This window comes from Macrobrachium nipponense, chromosome 5 (assembly GCF_015104395.2).
Source record: "Macrobrachium nipponense isolate FS-2020 chromosome 5, ASM1510439v2, whole genome shotgun sequence".
NCBI lineage: Eukaryota > Metazoa > Arthropoda > Malacostraca > Decapoda > Palaemonidae > Macrobrachium > Macrobrachium nipponense.
The window spans coordinates 111,771,271-111,792,561 of record NC_061107.1 but is presented as its reverse complement, the minus strand read 5'-3'; the positions used below and the strand labels follow the sequence as shown (position 1 = coordinate 111,792,561).

Below are 21,291 nucleotides of genomic sequence, written 5' to 3'. Positions count from 1 at the left end.
GTTTAATCACATCATTAGCCATACATTGTAGGTACGCCTGAATCACTATCTAGGTGAGAGACTAAATGTCCCAGAGTGTTAGAGTAAGCCTGTAGAAACCAGATCACTTGGGGACTAATAATTCAAAAGCCAAGTCTGGTAAAACAAAGGGTTGTGTATAGCAATGACAAAACCCATAGGGTATAAACCAAGGTACTGTACTTGTATCAGGCAAGGATCTTTCACATTTCGCAAAGGAAGTTACTTGCTACAATTAAGACAGAACTGATCACAGAAAGTTGTCTCTTGACAGTGCTATGAATCAGGCAAACAGAGAAGTTATAATGTAGTAGATGATGAATCCCCAACTTCCTCCCCTATAGGTAATGCACAGCCTACTGTTACTACTTGTCCTAAAGAATATGTCTGTCTATGAGAAATAGGCACCAACATGTTAAAAACAAAAAAAAAAAAAAAAAAAAGATAATTCTCAATTGGTTATAAAGCAACAGAAATGGTGTTCCAACTTCAAGGGCTCACACCATCACCTGCTTTGCAACTACAGTTACATTTTAAAGACCTAAAAGTATATTTGCATTAATTAATGGGAGATCTTGTTCATGTTGATTTACTTCTTCCTTTGACCTGTGGAGAGAGAGAGCCAGCAGGTGTCACTCCTGAAGCCTCTGGTCCTCCTTGGGCAAAGCCTGATAGCTCTCACCTGACAGAGCAAGTGGTTCTTTTTATTACTGATTATGGAGGAAAGAAAATGAGTGACAAAGAGTATTACAGAATAGTCCTGATTATTACTGTATATACTCGTGCAACGTGCAATCTCACATATTGTGCGACCCCCAATTTTCATCCATAAAAATTATTTTATCATGCACCTTGTGTATTATGAGAGTTCTTAATACATACATACATACATACATACATACATACATACATACATAAATGTATGTACATATGTATATATGAATGTGTATATGTATGTATGTAAATAAAGGCCTTTGATATAAGGAAGGAAAAACCTTAGTAAAAGATATTCTTGTTCTGCTCAGGAATGCTAAAAATTTAACCATACTATCATGGAATCCCCTCAATTGAAATTTTTTTAATATGAACCTTCAAAATTGAGCTGTCCAACTGTCATTTACAGTTAGTTCACTGGCAACTTTTCTTGAGTGGACACCTAGACACTACAGTTAACACTGCCAAATTATGATCATGAACACTTCTGTGTCTGTGTTAAGTACATCATACAACTGGGATTTAGACTTGCTTGAACAACGGGCAATGAGGCCCTTTTTTGTGCTACTCTCAGTTCATGCCAGTAAATGATGCTAGACTATGTGCTTGCATCATATGTATACTGCCAAATAAAATAAAACAAATCTTTCACTTGTTTTAAATATTTGGGCCAGTTTAATCAACACCAGAAAATAAATTTGTTCCTACTCAGCTGAAACTACCAGCTAATACATTCTTTTATACCGAGGTAGTTAACTACTGGGCCGGTAGTTACCTGCCTGGCAGTGGGGAAGCACCGCTCTCCCACCAGCTCACTGAGTAGTCACTTTGATTACAGCCAGCAGCGAGGAAAGACCTCTCTTTTGCTCTCGCTATCTTGTTGGAATTATTAATCTCATTCTTTTTCTTTTTCTTTAGGAATAAATATGAGTATGACTGATGAGGTGGTTACGCATTCCTGCCCTGGTGTCCCTATTCGGAGGTGTGGGACTTTCATGAGCAGGATTGACAGAGATCCTCACTCACTTTATCCTTCTTGCAGAGGGCATTGCTGTACATCAGAATTCCCCTGTGAGGAGTGTGGTACCTGGTCGCCTGCCCAGTGGGTTGAGTATCGCCAGCGGCTAAGTAAAAAGAGGAAGAGGAATTCTTCGCCTTCGAGCTTCCTCAAAGACCAAGTGACCCAGACCTTCTGCTTCCTCGTCAGGGACTCGTCCTTCGGGACCTTCAGCATCTCACTCCTCCGGGAGTGAGAAGCATAAGAGTGACGAATTACCTCCTGGCCAGCCTTTGAAAGGGTGAGGCCTGGCCGTTTCCCCTGGTGAAACGGGAAGGCCTGGCCCTTCTAAGGATGTGCTGTGCCTTTCAGTTCATGTTGACAACACCCTTCATGTTTTGTGGCCTTCGTTGGGACTTCCTGGCCTCCCGTCGAAGGAGAGACTTCTGTCAGCGCTCTCCTCTGGGGTGCGTCTCCCTCCTTAGTCTCTTCAGAGGAGTCAGCCTCAACCTCCCGTGCTGTCAAGAGAGACCCCCTACCCTTTGCATTGCAGGCCCCTGAGCCCTCCCCTGGGGAGACTCCTCTTGACGCTGGCTAGGTTTGTCCTCATATCTGCCCGCCTTCAGGGATGCGGGCCCTGCAGCTTCGCCTTGTCCTTGGATGAGGTCCTCAGACTCCTCCTGACACACCTTCTTTGAGAACCAGCAGTGACTCTCAGAGAGGCAGTAGAGACTCCTCTAAGGGGCATGCTGTGCGCACTCTCCTTCAGTACCTGTTGTACTTTCACTTGTAAGCTCCTTGTCTTTGCGCAATGCCACAACATGCACTAACAAGCCTTCGCTGGATACACACTCCTCCTCAGTGCACGATGCTACGGCACGTGCACAGGAGGCTTTGCTAAGTGCATGCTCCCCTCCAGTGCGTGATGCTTTGGCATGCGCACAAGAGCCTTCATTGGAGAGAGGTCGCAGAGACTCTTTCTCCCTCTCGGGGTCAACGTGCCAATGCACGTCCCCCTTCTACAGCTGTGCTTGCTGCTACACATCAGGACAACCTTTCCTGATGCGCTCCATTCATCTGCGTGCCTTGTAGCTCCTGTACAGCATGCTCCAACAGCATGCGTGAATACGCATGCTTCTTCTAGACAGCGTTCACCTGTAGCGTGCGTTGCCCAACGCGCTGCTTCACCTCTGCCTCACCAGCAGCATAAGCACTCACCAATATGCGCCACTACATGCGCACACCAATACGTGTAGCCAGAGTGTTCATCTAAACATTCCTGCAGGTGCCCTCAGTCTCCAGCATCAAGCGCCAGATGCGCTTCTTCTTCAGAGCGCTCCTCTTTCCTCTTCATCTTTCACATAAGCTCCAAGATGAGCTTTTTCATCTGTACTGTCACCGCTCTCCGGTGCGTTCTAATGTGAACCTTTCTAGGCATTCTCCTGCGCGCCAACATGCGCACCATACGCCTACACACACTTATGCACATTCAGAAACTGTGTGCGTGCCCACACCAGCAGGCGCTCCTGCTCCTGCAGAATCGGCACGAAAAGTGGAGACGTCTGAGTTCTGAGTACCCATCCTCGGAGCTTCCATCGTCTGCTCCTCCTCCGGAGCTCCCATCTCCACCTCGGGATCCTTGTAACGCTGCAACCCAGCCTTCCCAAAGGCAGTCATATCAGCTTTCGCCATTGAGCAAGGGTCATTACTCACCGATTCGTCCTTGAGAACGGCCATTCTCCATCGCCTTCCAATGACCTTCCAGTCCCTCTTATTCCTCTTAGAAAGTTGGGAGAGCAGTTACGGGGATTTACCATCCACAAGCCTGCCACAAGTGCTCAAAGCCAGGAGAGAGGGACGTTTGAGGCACATGCATCCCATGAGTCCTCCTTAAGAGTCCAGGCCTCCAACCTCTCGGGGTTCTCAATCTCCTCGGGCTCATTCCCTTGTGGAGAATTACTGCATCTCACCCATCGAATTCGAATCCGGCTGAGCTCCTCCTGACAGGGCTCCCACAGTGCTTGCAGAGGGGGCTCCATCTCCCCTCTCTTCTCCAGCTTCGCCAGACTTAGACAGGCATCCTCCAACTCCACCTTCCCCCTTCTCACATCATTTAGCTGTCATTTATGTGATGGCTGTTCTGGTTTCCTTGAGAGTTGCCAATCCCCTCTTGTCGCTCTGATATCCTGAGCTGATGGTCAATGGGATCAACCTTGTGGTAAGGGAGTGGTCACCAAAAGTCTGTTGGGCAGGAAACCTAATCTCCAGGTCAGCCTTTTGGTAACAACTCCCTTACCACAAGGGTTGATCCCATTGACCATCAGCTCAGGATATCAAAGCGATAAGAGGGGATTGGCAACTCTCAAGGAAACCATAACAGCCATCACATAAATGACAGCTCAACGAGAAGAAGTTCCAGAAGACTGCTGGGCCTTGACCCAGGCTAACATCCCAAACATCTCTTGAAAATGGGCCACAGATAGGGCCTGAAAGTACTCGAGTGTGGAGTAAAATTAAATGTAAATAATTAGAAGTAAACAAGTTACAAAGTGATTTTGTGGGTTTCTTTTTCAATCTTCAGAAAAAAACTGAAAGAAATTTTTGTTTGGTTCCTCGACACTGTTGCAGGGAAAACCTTTCAGACTCCGGAAAGACTAGCATGCTTCCAAGGTGTTGCTCTATCCTTTCTTTGACAGTCCCAGCTGCCAGCACATCAGCAGAAACAGTTGCTGGGACATCTGGCCTTGCTGGAACGCCTCATTCCAAACAGTCGGATGCACCTTCGATCTTTTCAGTGGGTCTGAAGAATTGTTGGTCGCAAAGTCAGTATTCTCCTCATGACCTAGTCCCAGTGGAGGAGAACATGCGCTCCGATCTCGAGTGGTGGCTGGATGACGCAAACCTGTTTAGGGGCTCCCCTCTCCAGTCTCATCCACCTGATCTACTCCTGTTTACAGATGCTTCAAGGAAGGATGGGGCGCACACCTACTGCAACACCTGGCTTCAGGCCCTTGGTTCAACCAGGAACGTCGAGATCATATCAATGTGCTGGAACTTCGATCTGCCTTCCGTGCACTCCAGCGCTTCAGCTCTCTTCTGGCAGGTCACTCAGTGGCGCTGATGAGCGACAGCACCACCTTAGTGGCATACATGAACTGTAAAGGTGGTACTGTGTCTGTGCAGCTATGCCAACTAGCAGTGCAGATTCACAAATGGGCAGCTCTCAACGGAAAATCGAGGCGGACAATCTGAGCAGGAGGACATGGATTGTTGGCTCCAAATGGTCTTTGGCTCCTCGGATAACGAACAAAGTCTTGACTTCGTGGGGTTCCCCGGTGATAGACTTGTTCGCTACCTCTCTAAATCGGAAGCTGCCAATTTACTGCTCTCCAGTTCTGGATCTGGCGGTGGCATTCGAGGGCACGTTCCAGCACCCCTGGAATGGCCTCAACGTCTATGTTTTTCTGGCATTCTACCTGATCAGGCAGGTGTTGAATCGCGTGCAATCCACACCTTCCCTGTTCATGACGTTAGTAATGCCGAAATGGCCCCATGTAGAATGGTATCCAGATATTCTACTTCTGCTGGTAGAGACTCAGAAAGTGCTTCCGCCGCTCCCCGACCTTCTGTGCCGACCACATGTGAGGATCTTCCACAACGCTATGAGCTTCTTACATCTTCATGCGTGGAGGTTATCCAGCAGCTCCTCACAGCGAAAGGCTTTTCGTGAGAGGCTGCGACAGCAATGTCAGGATACCTCAGAAAGTCCTCAACTTCTGTCTATCAGACCAAGTGGGCCATCTTCTGTGGTTGGTGTCAGCGGAGAGGTTGTTCTCCTCTCGGAGCCTCTATCCCTTTGATTGCCGACTTCTTACTCTACCTCCGGAGTGAGAAGCTCCTTTAGGTCTTGGCGGTAAAAGGCTATGGCTCGGCCTTGAGCCAAGTCTTCAGTCTGAAGGGAATCGATCTCTCTTCCTCGGACGAACTCTCTCTGCTCATACAAAGCTTTGAATAGGTTTGCACTCTGGTATTGGCGAAGCCTCCTCCCTGGGACATCATTATCCTCAGGTCTTTGAAGAGAGCTCCTTATGAACCGTTGTCCCTGGCATCTGACAGGGATCTCACCCTGAAAACAGTTTTTCTTCTTGCCCTTGCTTCCTCCAAGCGAGTTAGCAAGTTTCATGGCCTAGCCTATACTGTCGCTCATACTGAGCACTGGACTAATGCCTGCTTCAGCTTCGTCCCTGAGTTTGTTGCGAAAACCCAGAATGCGGCCCAGCTACTTCTCTGTCCTCTGAGAGCACTGAGGTACTATCCCCAACAGACCAGCTCTGCTCGACCCAGCTTACACCATCTCTTTGTGAGTACTGGTCCTTCAAAGAAGAGTGTTAAGAGGAATACCATTTCACAATGGATTCGAGAGGTGATTTGCTGTGCCCTCTCCCCTCCCTCTTCTTCACTTGCTGGTAATAGTCGAGTGGCTGTAATCAAAGTGACTACTCAGTGAGCCGGTGGGGGGGCAGTGCTTCCCCACCGCCGGGCAGGTAACCACCGGCCCGGTAGTTAACTACCTTGGTATAAAAGAATGTATTAGCCAGTAGTTTCAGCTGAGCTGCAGTCTATCCTAGGTAAAGGACTCCAGGTTTGTATGGTTAGGGAAAAATACATTTTACTTTCAAAAATGTCATATTTCTTGCTCTCTCATGTAGTTTTCTTTACAAGATTGTTCTTTAAATCACAACATATACTAACAACCTAAGATTCATAGAGTCCATGGGTTGGCAATGTTTCTAATACCTAAACCATATATAATATCAGTGAGTTTACTCATGTTCTGGCTTTATTTTTTAGACAATTCACATTTTTACACACACGTGAAGGTCAATGACCTGAAAGGAAAGAACATTTTTTTTTAACTGAAGTTAAGTAATCTGGAATTACTGAACTTATGTGGGATATGGTGCTTAAGCAGCTGTCTTGTGGATATCCCTTCAACTTTAGGGAACACAGACAAAAATAGTGCCCAATACAAAAGTAACATTAAAGGCCCCTCAATGCAAGAGTAACATTTTAAAATGAGTGAGTAACATTTAAAAATGAGTCACTGATTAAGAGGGTACTTCTGATTTCCTGACTCAACTCCATTAAGAAAGAAAAATATTCTGAATGGATGGGTAATATTCTGAAGAAGAGGTGGATAAGAGATAGTTATCAATGGATTTAAAACATGAAGAAAATTCAGCAAAAAGGGTCATAAAACTTTTCCAGGAAATCTGAAACAATATGAACATATGCAACCATCATAGAAAGATAGGATCTAATGATTAAAAAGAATGGAGATATGACATAAAAAAATGGGCCTCTCAGATATACCATCAGGATCAGAGACAATCAATGAAGAAAAGTCTAACCGAGATGGAATACACACAACAGAAGATAACTAAAAGGGCATTAATTTAATTACCCAGTTGAATCAGCAGCAAAAGATTGTAGAAAAGCAATTACTGAAGAAATCACTGATAAATATAAGAGTACAATTATGTGAATGAACAGCCTTTGTCTGGGAACAACTTGTCAAGGTGTTGAAAACAAATACAGGCAGTCCCGGGATTACGACGGGTTCGGGTTACGACGTTCCGAGGTTAAGGCGCTTCTCAATTATATTCACCAGACATTATTTCCAGGGTTACAACGCATGTTCCAGGGTTACGACGCCTACAACGCTCATCTGGCAGATGAAATATGACACCAAAAATGCAAAATAATCAATATTTGAAGGTTTTTTTTGTGAAAAATGCAATAAGAATGCAGTTTACATAGTTTTCAATGCACCAAAAGCATTAAAAGTAAGGTTTCCTTAGGATTCTTTACGATGTTCCGGCTTACGAAGCATCTCAAGAACGGAACCCCCGTCGTAATCCGGGGACTGCCTGTAATGTTATATAATATACTACCAGGAAAAGTTCAAATACCTGCTTGGTCTGAAAAATTTGATCTTGGAATGGGTTAATTACAATCCTCTTAAAATTATTTATAGAGGAAGAATTAATTCTAAACCTTAAAAAATATCTACATCTCTGATGCTACCTTTGTTACTTTCTAAACAAACTGCAGGACTTTTTGCAATGTGTTAATGTCAATTTCATCCACAAATGAAGTCAGGAAAATTATAGTTTTGTACATGTTTATACCAGAAATAAAAATAATTTACTATACTCGGTTTTTTTCCATCTGTCCACCAGCCTGAGGTGTTTGCGTATGGCAACACTGCATCCCTGGCTTTAGATAGTTACATTCGGCTTACATTCAACTAAAATAACGATATCCTATTTCGAATATTAACGGTGTAATTCGCATACAGTAAATTGTCAAAACACTTTTCAGTCGCAATTGTACACCAAGATATCCTTTTATTTACCTAAAACTTAACATAGCGTAACTATCTAAAGCTCGGGACGCAGTGTTACCATACACAAACACCACAGGCGGGTGGACAGATGGAAAAAAACAGAGTATAGTTGTGTTTTTAGTAGCAAATGAAATGTAACAGGCAAATTACACCTCTGCATTACAAACATGTAACAGGCAAATTACACTTCTGCATTACAAACATAAGTTAAAATACATAAATTAATTTTTGTATTCCAGTATATAATAAAAAGTATGTTTTGCCCTCGGACAGAAAGACAGACCAAAATACCAAAAATAAAGTCTACCTATCTGAACAGCAGTACGGTATATCAGTAGCAATACTAATATAAAATGTGGTGGACAATATGCCGAAAACAGCTGAAAATAAAGCTTTAATAACAGTCTCACTCAATTTCTCAAGGAATAATTTTCCATCAAACATACCTGAATATATATACAGTGTAACTTTTGTGATAACGCTTACAGAAACACTGAGGTCAATTAGTACCAAAACCTTGAATAGGGACTATTCAAACAGAAAATACCATTAGATACTAAGATACTTTTAGTTACAAAAAGAATTTAAGTCAATACTGTAGTCTCCTTTTCAAATATGTACGTAGTAAAACTGTACAATAATTTCAAATAAGATTTATACATTACCTTTAAAATCAGATATATTAATCCAGGAACTGTCTATCTATATTCTTCTTCATGTATTTGGAAAAACAGAGGCCTCAGCACATAAAACATTTAAAATCAAATATGTAATTTTTTTTAAATAATAAAAATGACTTTCAGTGCATACTCATTACTTTAACAAAGCCTATTTGTGCATCATGGGCAAATTTCAGGCATACCAATCCACTTGTAGAAAAGAAATAAAATCAGGTGACTCAGATATGAGAGTGCACATTCAGACAATCCCTTGGGTCCCAGGCAGCTAGTTGAATAATACTTCAAGTAGTCTGAAACAGCTGGGACACAGCTGCAGAGTCAAGAGGATTTAGCTGATTAAAGACTTGAACACATTATTTTTTAAATATTACGTTAATTTTATCACAAACCAATCATTTTATGAGGGAGACATTATGAGCTTATGATGTTCTCACCAGCTAAGAAGTACCTGATGGAACACTTAGAGACAAATAAGATTGGAACCATTGAAAAAGGAATGAACTTAGTGTCAAAACCCCATGTACTAATCTAAAACAAAACCAGTACAACAAATGAGGAAAAATGAGAAATCAAACCTTCAAAGAATTGGTTCACAGTGAAAAACTACTAGGTCCAAATGGGTTTACAAAATCAGAAATTCTTCAAGGAGTAAAAGAGTATCCTTGTACTTGAAGTGCTGACTCAAAGCTGAGTCAACCTTAAGATTTTATGCGGCAAAGTAATAAAAACAGTAAATAAATGCAGGACTTCTTGAATTGAAAAAGGGAAGTTTCATGAATCTGAAGTGGTCTAAGTAGAGGAGAACACTAAAAAGTGATGAAAAACACTAACTAACTAACCCTGATCTGAGACTGCATCTTACAGTCTCAGATTAAATTAAAGGTTGCTTTAATTTAAAAACTAAAAAACTTAATGGGATCCCTCTACTAACAAGAACTCTTGGTTGAACAAGAACCAAACTATTAGAAGTGCTAGAAATAAAGTGAAAGTATGAAGTGAAAGACTGTGAGGTGCCTCAAGATGAAAGAGCTGCAAAGACCATCAAACGAAGATTTTCCCTAGATGAGATTCATTGGAGAGATCTAAAATCTGAACTACATGTTCCAAATCCTGTATAGAGTTCATAATTCAAGAGATACTCAAGTAAATGTTACACTGGCATATCTTCTGAAGAAAATCATACAAATTGTGCAGCAAATCCAGTGTTTTATGCAAAGTTAAAAAAGGAAAACCCATACAAAGCAATCTAAAGGTTGCTGGGAATAAATTTTTTTTTAGAACTTTCTTAGCTTGTTTTTGTTGAATTTAGACACAAGGCTTGGTATCACATTTTTATAAACTAGTGTTAAATGAATTATAATAATCCTACTTGGTTCTTAAGGTTTGGAAATCACAGAAGTTGTTAACTTGATAGCAAACACAAAGCTGACTATGTATATCTGTCACCTAAGGGACTGTATGAGCATGTGATGACATAGTACCTGAACCAACTGATCATTCTTTTCCACAAGTGAATAGACATTTCAGGAATTCACATGCAAGGCACAGAGAGGCTAGGTCAAAGTAATGGGTTTGTGGTGAAACACAGTTTGATAATATATACCTTTGTTAATATAAGATTTTAAAACTACCTGCAACATAAGTGATGCCATTACTGGTAATGCATAAAAAAAATTCTTTCCCAAGCTAATCCTACCTCTGTTTGGAGGGTTGGAGTGACGGGGTGGGAAAGATGCGACACTGAGTTGACCAGTTGTGCCTACAGAAAGAGGTATAAATGACAACACATCAGAAGAAGAAAAATGCACTCTGAAAATTTTTGTTGCCTGAAGCTCTTAATTAAAAACAAAGAAATCTGAAGCAAACAAAAAGTATAACTGCTATTTGTAAAATAATACTTAAAAGCTTTAAACAAAAACCATAACTATAGCTCTACATTCATAAACATCACAAAAAAATGCGTCTCTCTTTTCTATTTCAAACAGAATAATTTCCGTATGGGAGAAATTCAAAGCATGTGATATAAGAGGAGGGATTATCTCATATACTCAGCCATAAAAAGTACAGTAATGAAGACTTTAAGACTGTCATGCAGTGGTACGTATAACAGCAAAGTGAAAGCCAAGAGCAATTTGTTTTAAATGTGCTTTTAGATGAGTGGAAATTTGTTAGGAAGCAGTGCAATTTAGCGTTAATAACACCAACAATCATACAAACAGTATTACCACAATTTTTGCTGACATTACTTTCCACAGGATAATAGTGTGTATTCCAAGAATATTACACTTATGATAGATTATCCAGTCCTTTTACATCAAGTGCTATTTTTGTAATAAAAAAATACCTGAAACTCCTTTCGAACCCTCTATTTTCAGCCTTCTATGCAAATCTCACCCTCAGTTGTCTAAGAGGTATACAGTAAATGTACATACTATTTTTATTTTGGCATTTTCTCAAACCTGATGAACAATTTTACCAAAGCTTAAATCTTTGCTGCAAAGATCTTTATTTAAAAAAATGTTAATTCACAATTGAAGCAAGTTCTACATTTGATAATAAAAATTCTGTTACTACAGGCATAACAGCACCAGGCAGTATGGAAATGACTCCTATTAAAAAATAGGTCATATGCCACTAGCAGCATGAAAACTAAATTACTGTTTACGGAATATATTTTCAGTACATTACAAATCAAATATGTACTATATACTAATGATTTTGCCCCAATTTTTTCTATTACACTAGTCACTAAAAACTTTTTTTTCTCACAAAATGGATGGAAGAAGTGTATTGTCAGCCCACTGATCAAAAAACAAGATTTATCAAATGAGGAAAAAATGGATCAACAAGTCTGAAATGTTCACCTGTTGTCCATAAATATTATTAAATTTGTGTAATTACTAAAACAAACCTAAACATCAGTAACTTTGTTTAAGTTCTCAGAATATCATTATAGCTTACAAAGCAGCCAAAACAAAAGCTTTACCCCAGTAAGTGAAAAATATTCAATAGGAAAATTACGGCATCAGTCAGTTATACCTATAATCTAAAACAAAACAAAACTGCCATAAATATGGATACTACGTACTTGTTTTATGTTTAAATTGTAGTTAGTCATCTAACATTGAAAAAAGTGAATGCATGCAATGGTATTGCATAAAGGAGCTGAAACTCCACGTACATTTACAGTTCCCAGTGGTTTTGGACAAATGACAAAATCATGAATGTCATGATGCAAACATATCACATAATGCATTAAAAATAAGTAGTAAAGGATTGTTAATCTGACAGCAGTTGCCAACATTTGACAAAGGAATTTTCTCTTTTCCTGTACCAGTTAGTAAAACATCTAGTTTTGCCATACAGTAAACCTAATACAATATGTACATTGAATTTACCATACATTTTGAAATAGGAATTTACCTTACAGTCCCATAGTATTTCTTAAAGTTCTCAAGTATTAAGAAGCAAAATAAATAGTGCATTTTTATGAGACATCTGGATTTTTGAAAGAAAATATTTCATAAACCAGACTTCATTAAAAAGTATTGTATAATCTGTCAGTATTAAGCAAAAGTTTTCATTACTGATATAGCGTATGTGAAACATCCATTATGGGTCTGAACTTCTAAGATTCCATCCAATATAACAAAGACCAAAGGTTTGTTCTGCGTATGAACAAGCTAAGTTTCATAATATACACAACCCAAATTTACAAAACCTCATAACTACACACTGCAGTACATACTTACAGGCCACTTCAAACTTTAATATGTTTGTTGGACACCCCAGTAGAGTCTAACAATCATTAGCAACTATACAGAGTGCTATTTGTAACCTCACCTGTACTTCTGTTAAACCTTTTCTCTAAAATTATCCTGTCACACTCCTACAATCCAGTGCTACCTAATGGTATTTAGACCTCCTTGCCAGATTGCTAATACGTATATCATTTTATGTTGGCACATTTTTCGAACTGCCCATTAATGAATATCAAACCTATGGGACCCTTTTTCTTCACTATTTATAGTAGGCCATTTGCTCAATTTTTTTTCTTTTTTGCAAAGACTTTGACTACAATACACATGAATCTCAATAAACCTTAGGCTAATGTATCACTTTTAAGTTTAGCATATTTTCTAAACTGTAAAAAAACACCCAAAACCCTAACAAAGAGACAGTAATTTCCCTTCCATCAATGAATATCAAACCTTTGGGACCTGTTCCCTTCACTATTTACAGTATGCCATTTGCCCAGTTTCTGCAGACACTGACCAGAATGCATCTCTGAATCTCAAAAACCTTGGGCCTCTAGCAACTTACCAACACTCAACATTTTGTAATCACATAGCTGAGTGCTGAATTTTACAACAGGTTTGCAAGTAGCACTAAATTGAGCATTCTACATATGAACAGCTCTTAGCACTTATAAATTCATACTTACTGTACATTGAGGTAATTCATTGTTTGTTGTGAACTCTTGATTGTCATCATCTGTGACAAATCCCTTACTTTTGCTTTGGTCATTAAATAAATGTCAACTGTTAAGCTTGATTCCTGTAGATGGGTTTGATTATCTGAACACTTCACTTTATTTTTGAAGAGCCTGACCAAAGCTTCTTACCCCAACATCTCTCCTTGACTTGATTTTCAAGACAACTTTCCTCCTGGATTTTGCTTCGTTCCAGTAAGATCATGCATCTATTACTCAAGGTAACACTAATCTTTCTCTTTCCCTTCTGGCCCAGGATAAAGAGGATCATCTTTACATATAGTTATTGCCTATCACTTTAATCTTGATAAAACTGAAACATCACAGTAGAGAACTGTAAGCTTTTTCTCTCCACAGAATGGGAAAAAAACAAACATCCATGGATACATCTTTCTGTGACATGAAGGTCATTTAAGGTCTATGAAAATGGCATAAAGCATGCGGCAGCTTCAGTGCATAAAATTATGGTTCTAAAGACTTAACTTTTCTTTTTAAAAAATATGGATATAAATTCATTTTAGTGACTGGTTCATGTGATACAATTTAAGTCTTTCTACTTTTCATTTAGGAGACACTGCTCATAAGTTTTACTTTCTATGGTTGGCTGTTGCATCAGGCCAAGTTTTACACATGGTGGCTGAATCTTTAGGGTTAGAGAATCATCTACTTTAACCTCATAATTCACAGTTCATGACATCCTTTTAGCAGGGAATTATAAGTCACTTACTTCTGTCTTACAATGACGGTGTGTGCAAGCCTTCTGTTTTTTTAACAACTCTTACAATTTCAGACCTTTTAGTGTTATGTAATGGACTGCAGTCCTCCTCTGGATCCCCTACTGTCTCTAGGAGTTATGGATGTATCTCTATCCTAACTAATCATCTGGTTCCTTCATGTCAAACTATCTACAGCAGCTCTGTTTCCCTAACTCTGGGGCGCTGTTCAGACCATGTAAAAGTAATGGATCTGTGGTGAAAAAAAATTTAATTTAAGAAAATGAAATTAATTTTTCCATAGTTCTTATTTTTACTTAAACTACCTGCCTTTCATACTAACTGTTCTGTTACAGTTGCTTAAACTACACAAAACTTGAGGCAGTTGCCCACAGGAGGGTTTGAGGACCACTTAGGCATACACTAACCTACCAAGAGTTAGTATTTTCTTTAATCTTTTATTCCATTTATGAGTTGAATGTTTGGGATTTGTGTAGATGTGTGAGTAAGCTATTTGAAAGTACATAGTGGGTTTGTATCACAAAGAAAAAACTTAGAAAAATAATTATTTGGCATATTTCAGAAACACTCCTAAGCTCTTGATTATTCAGATGGAATTCCACTAAGATCATTGATTGTCTTTCTTAGGAGTCCCTACCATCACAGGTCCCAATTCAAGACTCTTAGTTCTCATTCAACTATACATGCGACTGACCTTTCTGTTGATTATGGTCATAACAAGTGATAATTATTAGAGTCAACAAGAAGAGTTTTACGACAAGCACTCTCTACCCCATTTGTAAGGTCCACTTCTATTCCTTGTAAAATCCAACAATCTATCAAGAGGGTCAGATTGAAATAGTCTTCTTTTTCTAATAGTGCACATGTTTTTGGTGTTTCACCTTTTCTGCCAATTTACTGGTGTTCCACTATTCTATTAACTGTTCTTTTTGTATTCCAGCTTTTGTAATTACTGTTCTATCCATATTCCACCACTATGTATACTGTTTGTTAGTCTGGCTAACTTCCTGGTGTTCCACCACCATTACAAATTTTTCTCATACTCCTGCCATTCCATCGTTTTACTGAATGGTAAACAGCAATGGTGTTCTACTGTTCCTCTTGCTGTTTTACCAATTAGCTGGCCTACTGCTTATTTCTAATGGTCTTCCACTCAACCATTATATAAAGTACACACCATTGTAAGGCAATGGTGTGTACTTATGAAAAACAAATATTTCTGAATAATAATTTTGTTGAGGAGAGAAGAAGAGAGTAAAACCTTTACTATAATATGTACATAAAAGCAATACCAATTCACATAAATAAAATTAGCTTACTTTTGATTACAATTTTCAGGAAGACCAAAATTCCACTAAGACTAACTTCTGAAGACATAAAGCAAGATGAATATAACATAAACTGTTCAAAAATACTTAATTATATTCATATGAGCAGCTCCTATGATGCAAAGCATATTTCTACACACGAACACCCGAAAAACGAAGTAAACGGAAAATCAAAATAATAATGGGAATAAACAGTACTTATAGAGCCATAAAACCCAGTACTAATGGCTCCATAAACCCAGGTATACAGCCGTAAAATCGCTTACAGTGCTGTGAATCAAGCGCCATAAATTTGGAATGGTGTACACTGAGACCGACATAATCTGAGACTGCCGTAACCCAAGACTATCGTAATCCAGGGACTGCCGGTAATAAATGGCAAAAATAAAAAGAAAAACTTGACAATATACAGTGGTACCTCATTTGTCGAATGTTTCTTACGTCAAACTTTCCGTTTTTCAAACAAAATTTTTGACAAAATTATTTATCATTTGTCGAACAAATGCTTGTACTTTGAACCAACTGATTATCAAGTTTATACTTGTATTCAATGGCCTACTGTGTCCTACTATAAAAACTGTATTAAAATTTTTGGTATTTACACTATATAGTTTAATAACCATATTCGACAAAATATATAAAAGTATAAAGCATTTAAATATAAAATTTTAGTTTTCAATGTAAAATTTAGCATAAAAGATGTATAAAATTGTACGTAACCACAGTGACGTCACACCCAGCTGACTTAAGACTGAATGAGGGAGCGTTGATATGTTGAGGAGAGATGGAGAAAATAGAGTTAAACTATTACTGTATGTATGTAAAAGCTATAACAATTCACATAAAAAAGGGAAATTTCACAAATAATTTAACATAATGATAAAACATGAAAACAATCAAATGCAATAGACAAAAAAAATCCTCATTGAGCCAGTGTTTGGTGTGCTGAGTGAGACAGTCTAGTTGAGCAATATTAACAAAATAGTAAATGAAAGAACAAAGCTTTCCACAATCAAATTTAGCATTAACGATTAACAAAATCATTTGTCATTGTGATGATGCACAGCTAACTCGAGGTAGAGGGAGGGGATGTTTTTGAGGAATAATGATTTCAAGTTATTTTATGTCGTGATATTGTTGAGGAGAGAAGAAGAGAGTAAAATCTTTACCATAATATTTACATAAAAGCAATACCAATTCACATAAATAAAATGTTATTTCACAGTAAATTTAACATAATGATAACACATAGAAGCAATCAAATGCAATATACAAAAACATAAAAATTAGCTCGATTCAGTGTTCGGTGCTCTGAATGAGACGATAGAGAGAGGAGAGGAAAGGGGGAGTCTGTTTCCCACTGACTTATCAGCACGGGCTGGGATGATTATTTGCCTAGCACAGGCTGGGATGATTATTTGCCTGTTTCTATCACTTACACTCGATCTGCCTAAATCATTTTTTGTTACGGTAAAATACCTATCTAGCGACAATTGTTTTTTACGATTTTTTACTACTGAAAAAGTAACTTAGCTCTGTAATAAACAAGCAGTTCATAATCATACGCAGAAAAAAAGTTGTTAACATTTTACTTCATATAATGTACTGTTTCATTATTTTACACTCTTAATTTAACTTTTGAACACATTAATAATAGAAAAAATGTGAAAAGGGGGACCTTTTGGGTTGGCTGGAATGAATTATCCTGATTCCCTTTATTTCTTATGGAGATATTTGCTTCATATTTCGAACAAATCATACTTCAAACAGCCTTCTGGAACAGATTAAGTTCGAAGTCTGAGGTACTACTGTAACTTACACGCACATCATCTCCATACTAATGGCTCCATGTTCTCAAGACAACATATTATACATTACTACTATTTGGCTTTACAATAAATAAGGTTCCTTGTAAAACATAAAAGTGCACTATGCACTAGTAGACCCTAAAAGCACTTTCATTGTTGTTTCTATTTACAAAAATCACAGTCCAAAATATGAAAGAGAAAGTAAAATTTCTAGATGATTTACCAATTGAATCTCAAATGATACATATACACATCAGATTTCATTATCTAAAGTAACCAGTTATGCATGAATACTACAATATTTTCAAGTGTAAGAGAACTTGGTTCTCCAAAGTCTTGTGTATCATAAATCTTGGTATCTAAATCATTATGTATTCACTGAAAAAACTACAAATTTCAAACGCGGACTTGGCTATGGCACACTTTCTTTGAAATTGTCAACATCATCCCATCAATCTCAGGTTTCTCTGTTTAAACATGATAGTGTTCCTCTGGCCTCACACACTTGCAAACAAAGGAAAAAACAAGGAACTGTGGGTCAGTTTATTCATATGATCTGTCTCACTTCATCCCAGACTGCAGATCATAAAATCACTTAGTGAGGGTAGAATTTTGTACATGTTTGCTGTAAATAATCACCTCTTTCTTCATTATTTTTTTATTTTATTGATATTCACCAAGGGGCCACGGAAGTTTGCAAGGAGTGAAGCTAAAAGGGGAGTTGTAAGGAACACAACATAGTTAAAAAAAGTAATAATAGAGAAATATGGGAGTGGAACCACTGTATCAAAACAGAAGAATTAATGATAAAACTGGCCATCAGAAAAGCTGATGTTGCAAAAGGTTTACGATAACTTACAAAGCAAAGACTATAGACCATGGAAGAGGTTGAAAAGCTGCTTTTAATATACATAAAAAAACCAGTTAGCTAGTGATAGCATTTCTGACGCTATCATGTGCAAAAGTAAAGCACTTGCATAATGATCTTATCAAAAATGTATCCTCAACAACTGCAGGAAGTGAATTTTTCAAGGCCAGAAGACAGCTGGGTTTAAAATTTATGATGAGAACTGACTTACATAGTAAGGCATGGAAAGGATACAAGCGTAAACAACGGAGCTGCTAATACATTCACTGAAGATTTTAGGGGCTAGGTAGAAGTTGAGGGTTTTCTTTCATAGTAAGTCTTCAATTGTAATGAGACTGGCCTCATTTGAACAAAATTCCAAACAGAACCTATATTTAAATAACAGAAGTCACCGGCAGGACACAAACCTTTGAAGGACAGGTTAACTTTATTGCTATGTGGGAATGTAAATGGATGTTTAAAATTAAAGCCTCTGATTATGTACCACTTGGAAAATCCTAAAGTTTTTAAAAAGAACAATGTCATCAAAAGCAAGTTAAGTATTATGATTAAAAAATAAATCAATATTAGTGAATAGTTGAGCCAGACTGAGCTAAAAATAATGTAGGTACAGTAGTACCTCGAGATACGAAAGGCTCAACTTACGAAAAACTTGAGATACGAAAGCTAACACGAAAAATTTTACTGCTCTACATACGAAAAGTTTTCAAGATACGAAAGGTTTCTGAAATTCCGAGATTCGCCCCATAACAATTTTGAAACTCGCGCCGCACGCCGCCATCTTAGTTATAGTAGACTCGCCACCATCCTCCTGCTCTCCCATTGGTTCCTGATGCTAGCCAAGCCATGAGATCCTTCTCTCTAATTGGACAGCATCCCTCCCATCATGCATCTTCTATACGTACGTGTTGGCGTGCCTTAGCTCGGCCACTCCGCACCCGAAACTTTACCGTACGCAATCGGCATTCGTTCGGTCCAACGATTTCGTTTAGTAACGTAAATTCGTTAGTGATTTCGTTGCAGTACATATTATCGTGTTGTGCTACTTTATCGTGTTGTGAGAACCTAATTAGTATACGTACTACATACGTAACTTAATTACGTACAGTACATAGAGTTATGGGTCCCAAGAAAGTTGCTGAAGTTCACAGAAAGAAGAGAATGCTTTCTATGCAGACAAAAATGGAGATAATAAAAAAGTATGAAGCTGGCTTGTGGTTGAGTGTGATCGCTAAGGAATATGGCCGAAATCCGTTGACGATAGGCACCATCCTTAAGCAGAAGGAAGCCATCAAAGCAGCTACACCTTCCAAGGGCGTGACTATTTTGTACAACAAGAGGAGCCATGTGCATAATGAAATGGAAAGGCTGCTTCCTGTATGGATCGAGGACAAAGAAATCGATGGCGATACGATAACCGAGACGGCAATCTGCCAGAAGGCCAGCGCTATTTTCGGTGATTTGATTGCCCAAGCCGAAGACGACGGCGGAGAGGGGACAGCAACGGCAACCCCAGAGTTCAAGGCTTCTCATGGGTGGTTCGAAAAATTCCGTAAACAGACTGGCATCCATTCGGTGGTGAAGAAATTGAAATTACGTAAAGTATAAAAAAGTAAAAAGAAATGTAAAAATAAAAAAAAAGACAAAATAAATTTTATTTTACATTTTTTGTAAAGTTAAGTGTTACAGTTTTGTTAATGTGTTTTGTAAAGTTTAGTTTGTTTTTCTGACATTTATTTATGTGTTTCGTAAAGTTAAGTGTACGTATCTGCCGTTTGTACTCCTCCTCCTCTGCCGCCACTTTCAGAGATAGCCTCACTCAAAAGGTAAGATTCCACATTTTACATTACAGTAATATTTCTTGGACACAAATATACACTTTATTTACAGGTTTTGCAGTTTTATTCTTAATTTAGGTATTGAATGGTCCAAATTGTTGTAGTATTTCATTGTTTATAGGTCAATTTAGCTTTATTATGAAATTTAATGGGGCGTTTTTGGAGGGCTTGGAACGGATTAGCCATTTTACATGTAAAATGTGTTCCAAGATACAAAAAACTCATGATACGGAGGCCGCCTCGGAACGGACTAATTTTGTATCTCAAGGAACCACTGTATATAGCTGGCCTGAAAGGCTTGTTCTTAATAAATATATTATACCCTCTTTAATAGAGTATATTAAAACTGCAAAAATATAATTTGCTACACCAAAAATGTTTAAGATTCATTGTCTCTTTCGTGGATTTGTCAATGATGTGAGAAAATCGGACAATCACTAAATGTGTTTGATTGTAAATGTTTATCTGCAGTCTCTGCATTCAGACGCTGGGCCATATGAGTTATTCATCAAGAGTGTAAAGTAGTGAAAACAATTAAGCATTTGTTGTGTGAATGTCCAAAGTTTCATTAACAGCGGCTATCAAGTTTTGGAAATATACTGATTGTGAAATTTTGTCAGTAACTTTAACATTTGCAATTAATCTAATAATAAACTTTTTGAAAAATTGTAATTTAATTGCCAAAATATAAAAAAATGATAAGTATAAACAAATCATTCAGGCCAGCCCTGCGAGGGCTGATAATCAGCTCAGGGTTGGATGAGTGCGATCAAAAGAAGATTAATTACCTCAATGACAATACCTGCCATTTTCTGAATATCATGGGTTAAAGGAACAAGCACATTTGATATCAGCACCTACATTTCCTTTATTCCTTACATGTGTAGGGATTCAATAGACTTCAACATTTATACTGGCTTCGTATAATTCTTAAGATTTTTAAGAATATCATTTGTAAAACCTCAGAGTTCTGGTCACTGAATATATAAATTTTTTGTGGTGTTATGTTTTTCTTAATGCTAACAAGCCCATATTGCATACAATTTACACTGAATTTTTTTTTTATTATATGTTGCTTATGGTGTTTAAGAGTACTGTATACACATGGTTTTTTTATTGCTAAGTGCAAGCATGTACAGACATGTAGATTACATGTGATCCAAGGAGGAGGAAATTCTAGTAGTGGACAAAGTGTTATGTTGACATTTAATGGCTCAAAAATTCTGTTATACCCGTAACTTTGCTATAGCCTATTCTTACCAGGTGATCATACCATTTTGAGAACTGTTTCTCAACCTAAGTCATCTCCCAACCTTAGTGTGTATTTATCTATAATACCTGTAAGGCAATACCTTGTTTGTATGAATGCTGAATTTCCTAAAACAAATCATATTTTTGTAGACGG

At 38.2% G+C, this 21,291-nt stretch overlaps 1 protein-coding gene across 13 annotated transcripts in view; it reads right to left on the bottom strand.

The window, feature by feature from the left end:
- The window catches only part of LOC135215595 (transient receptor potential cation channel trpm-like), a 655,531-nt gene that overhangs the window by 13,829 nt on the left and 620,411 nt on the right, over positions 1 to 21,291 (bottom strand). For all 13 annotated transcript variants that reach the window (XM_064250472.1, XM_064250483.1, XM_064250479.1 and 10 more), the window contains one exon: positions 10,515 to 10,577. In XM_064250472.1, the coding sequence (XP_064106542.1) occupies positions 10,515 to 10,577 (63 nt within the window). The remainder of the gene's footprint in view (positions 1 to 10,514; positions 10,578 to 21,291) is intronic.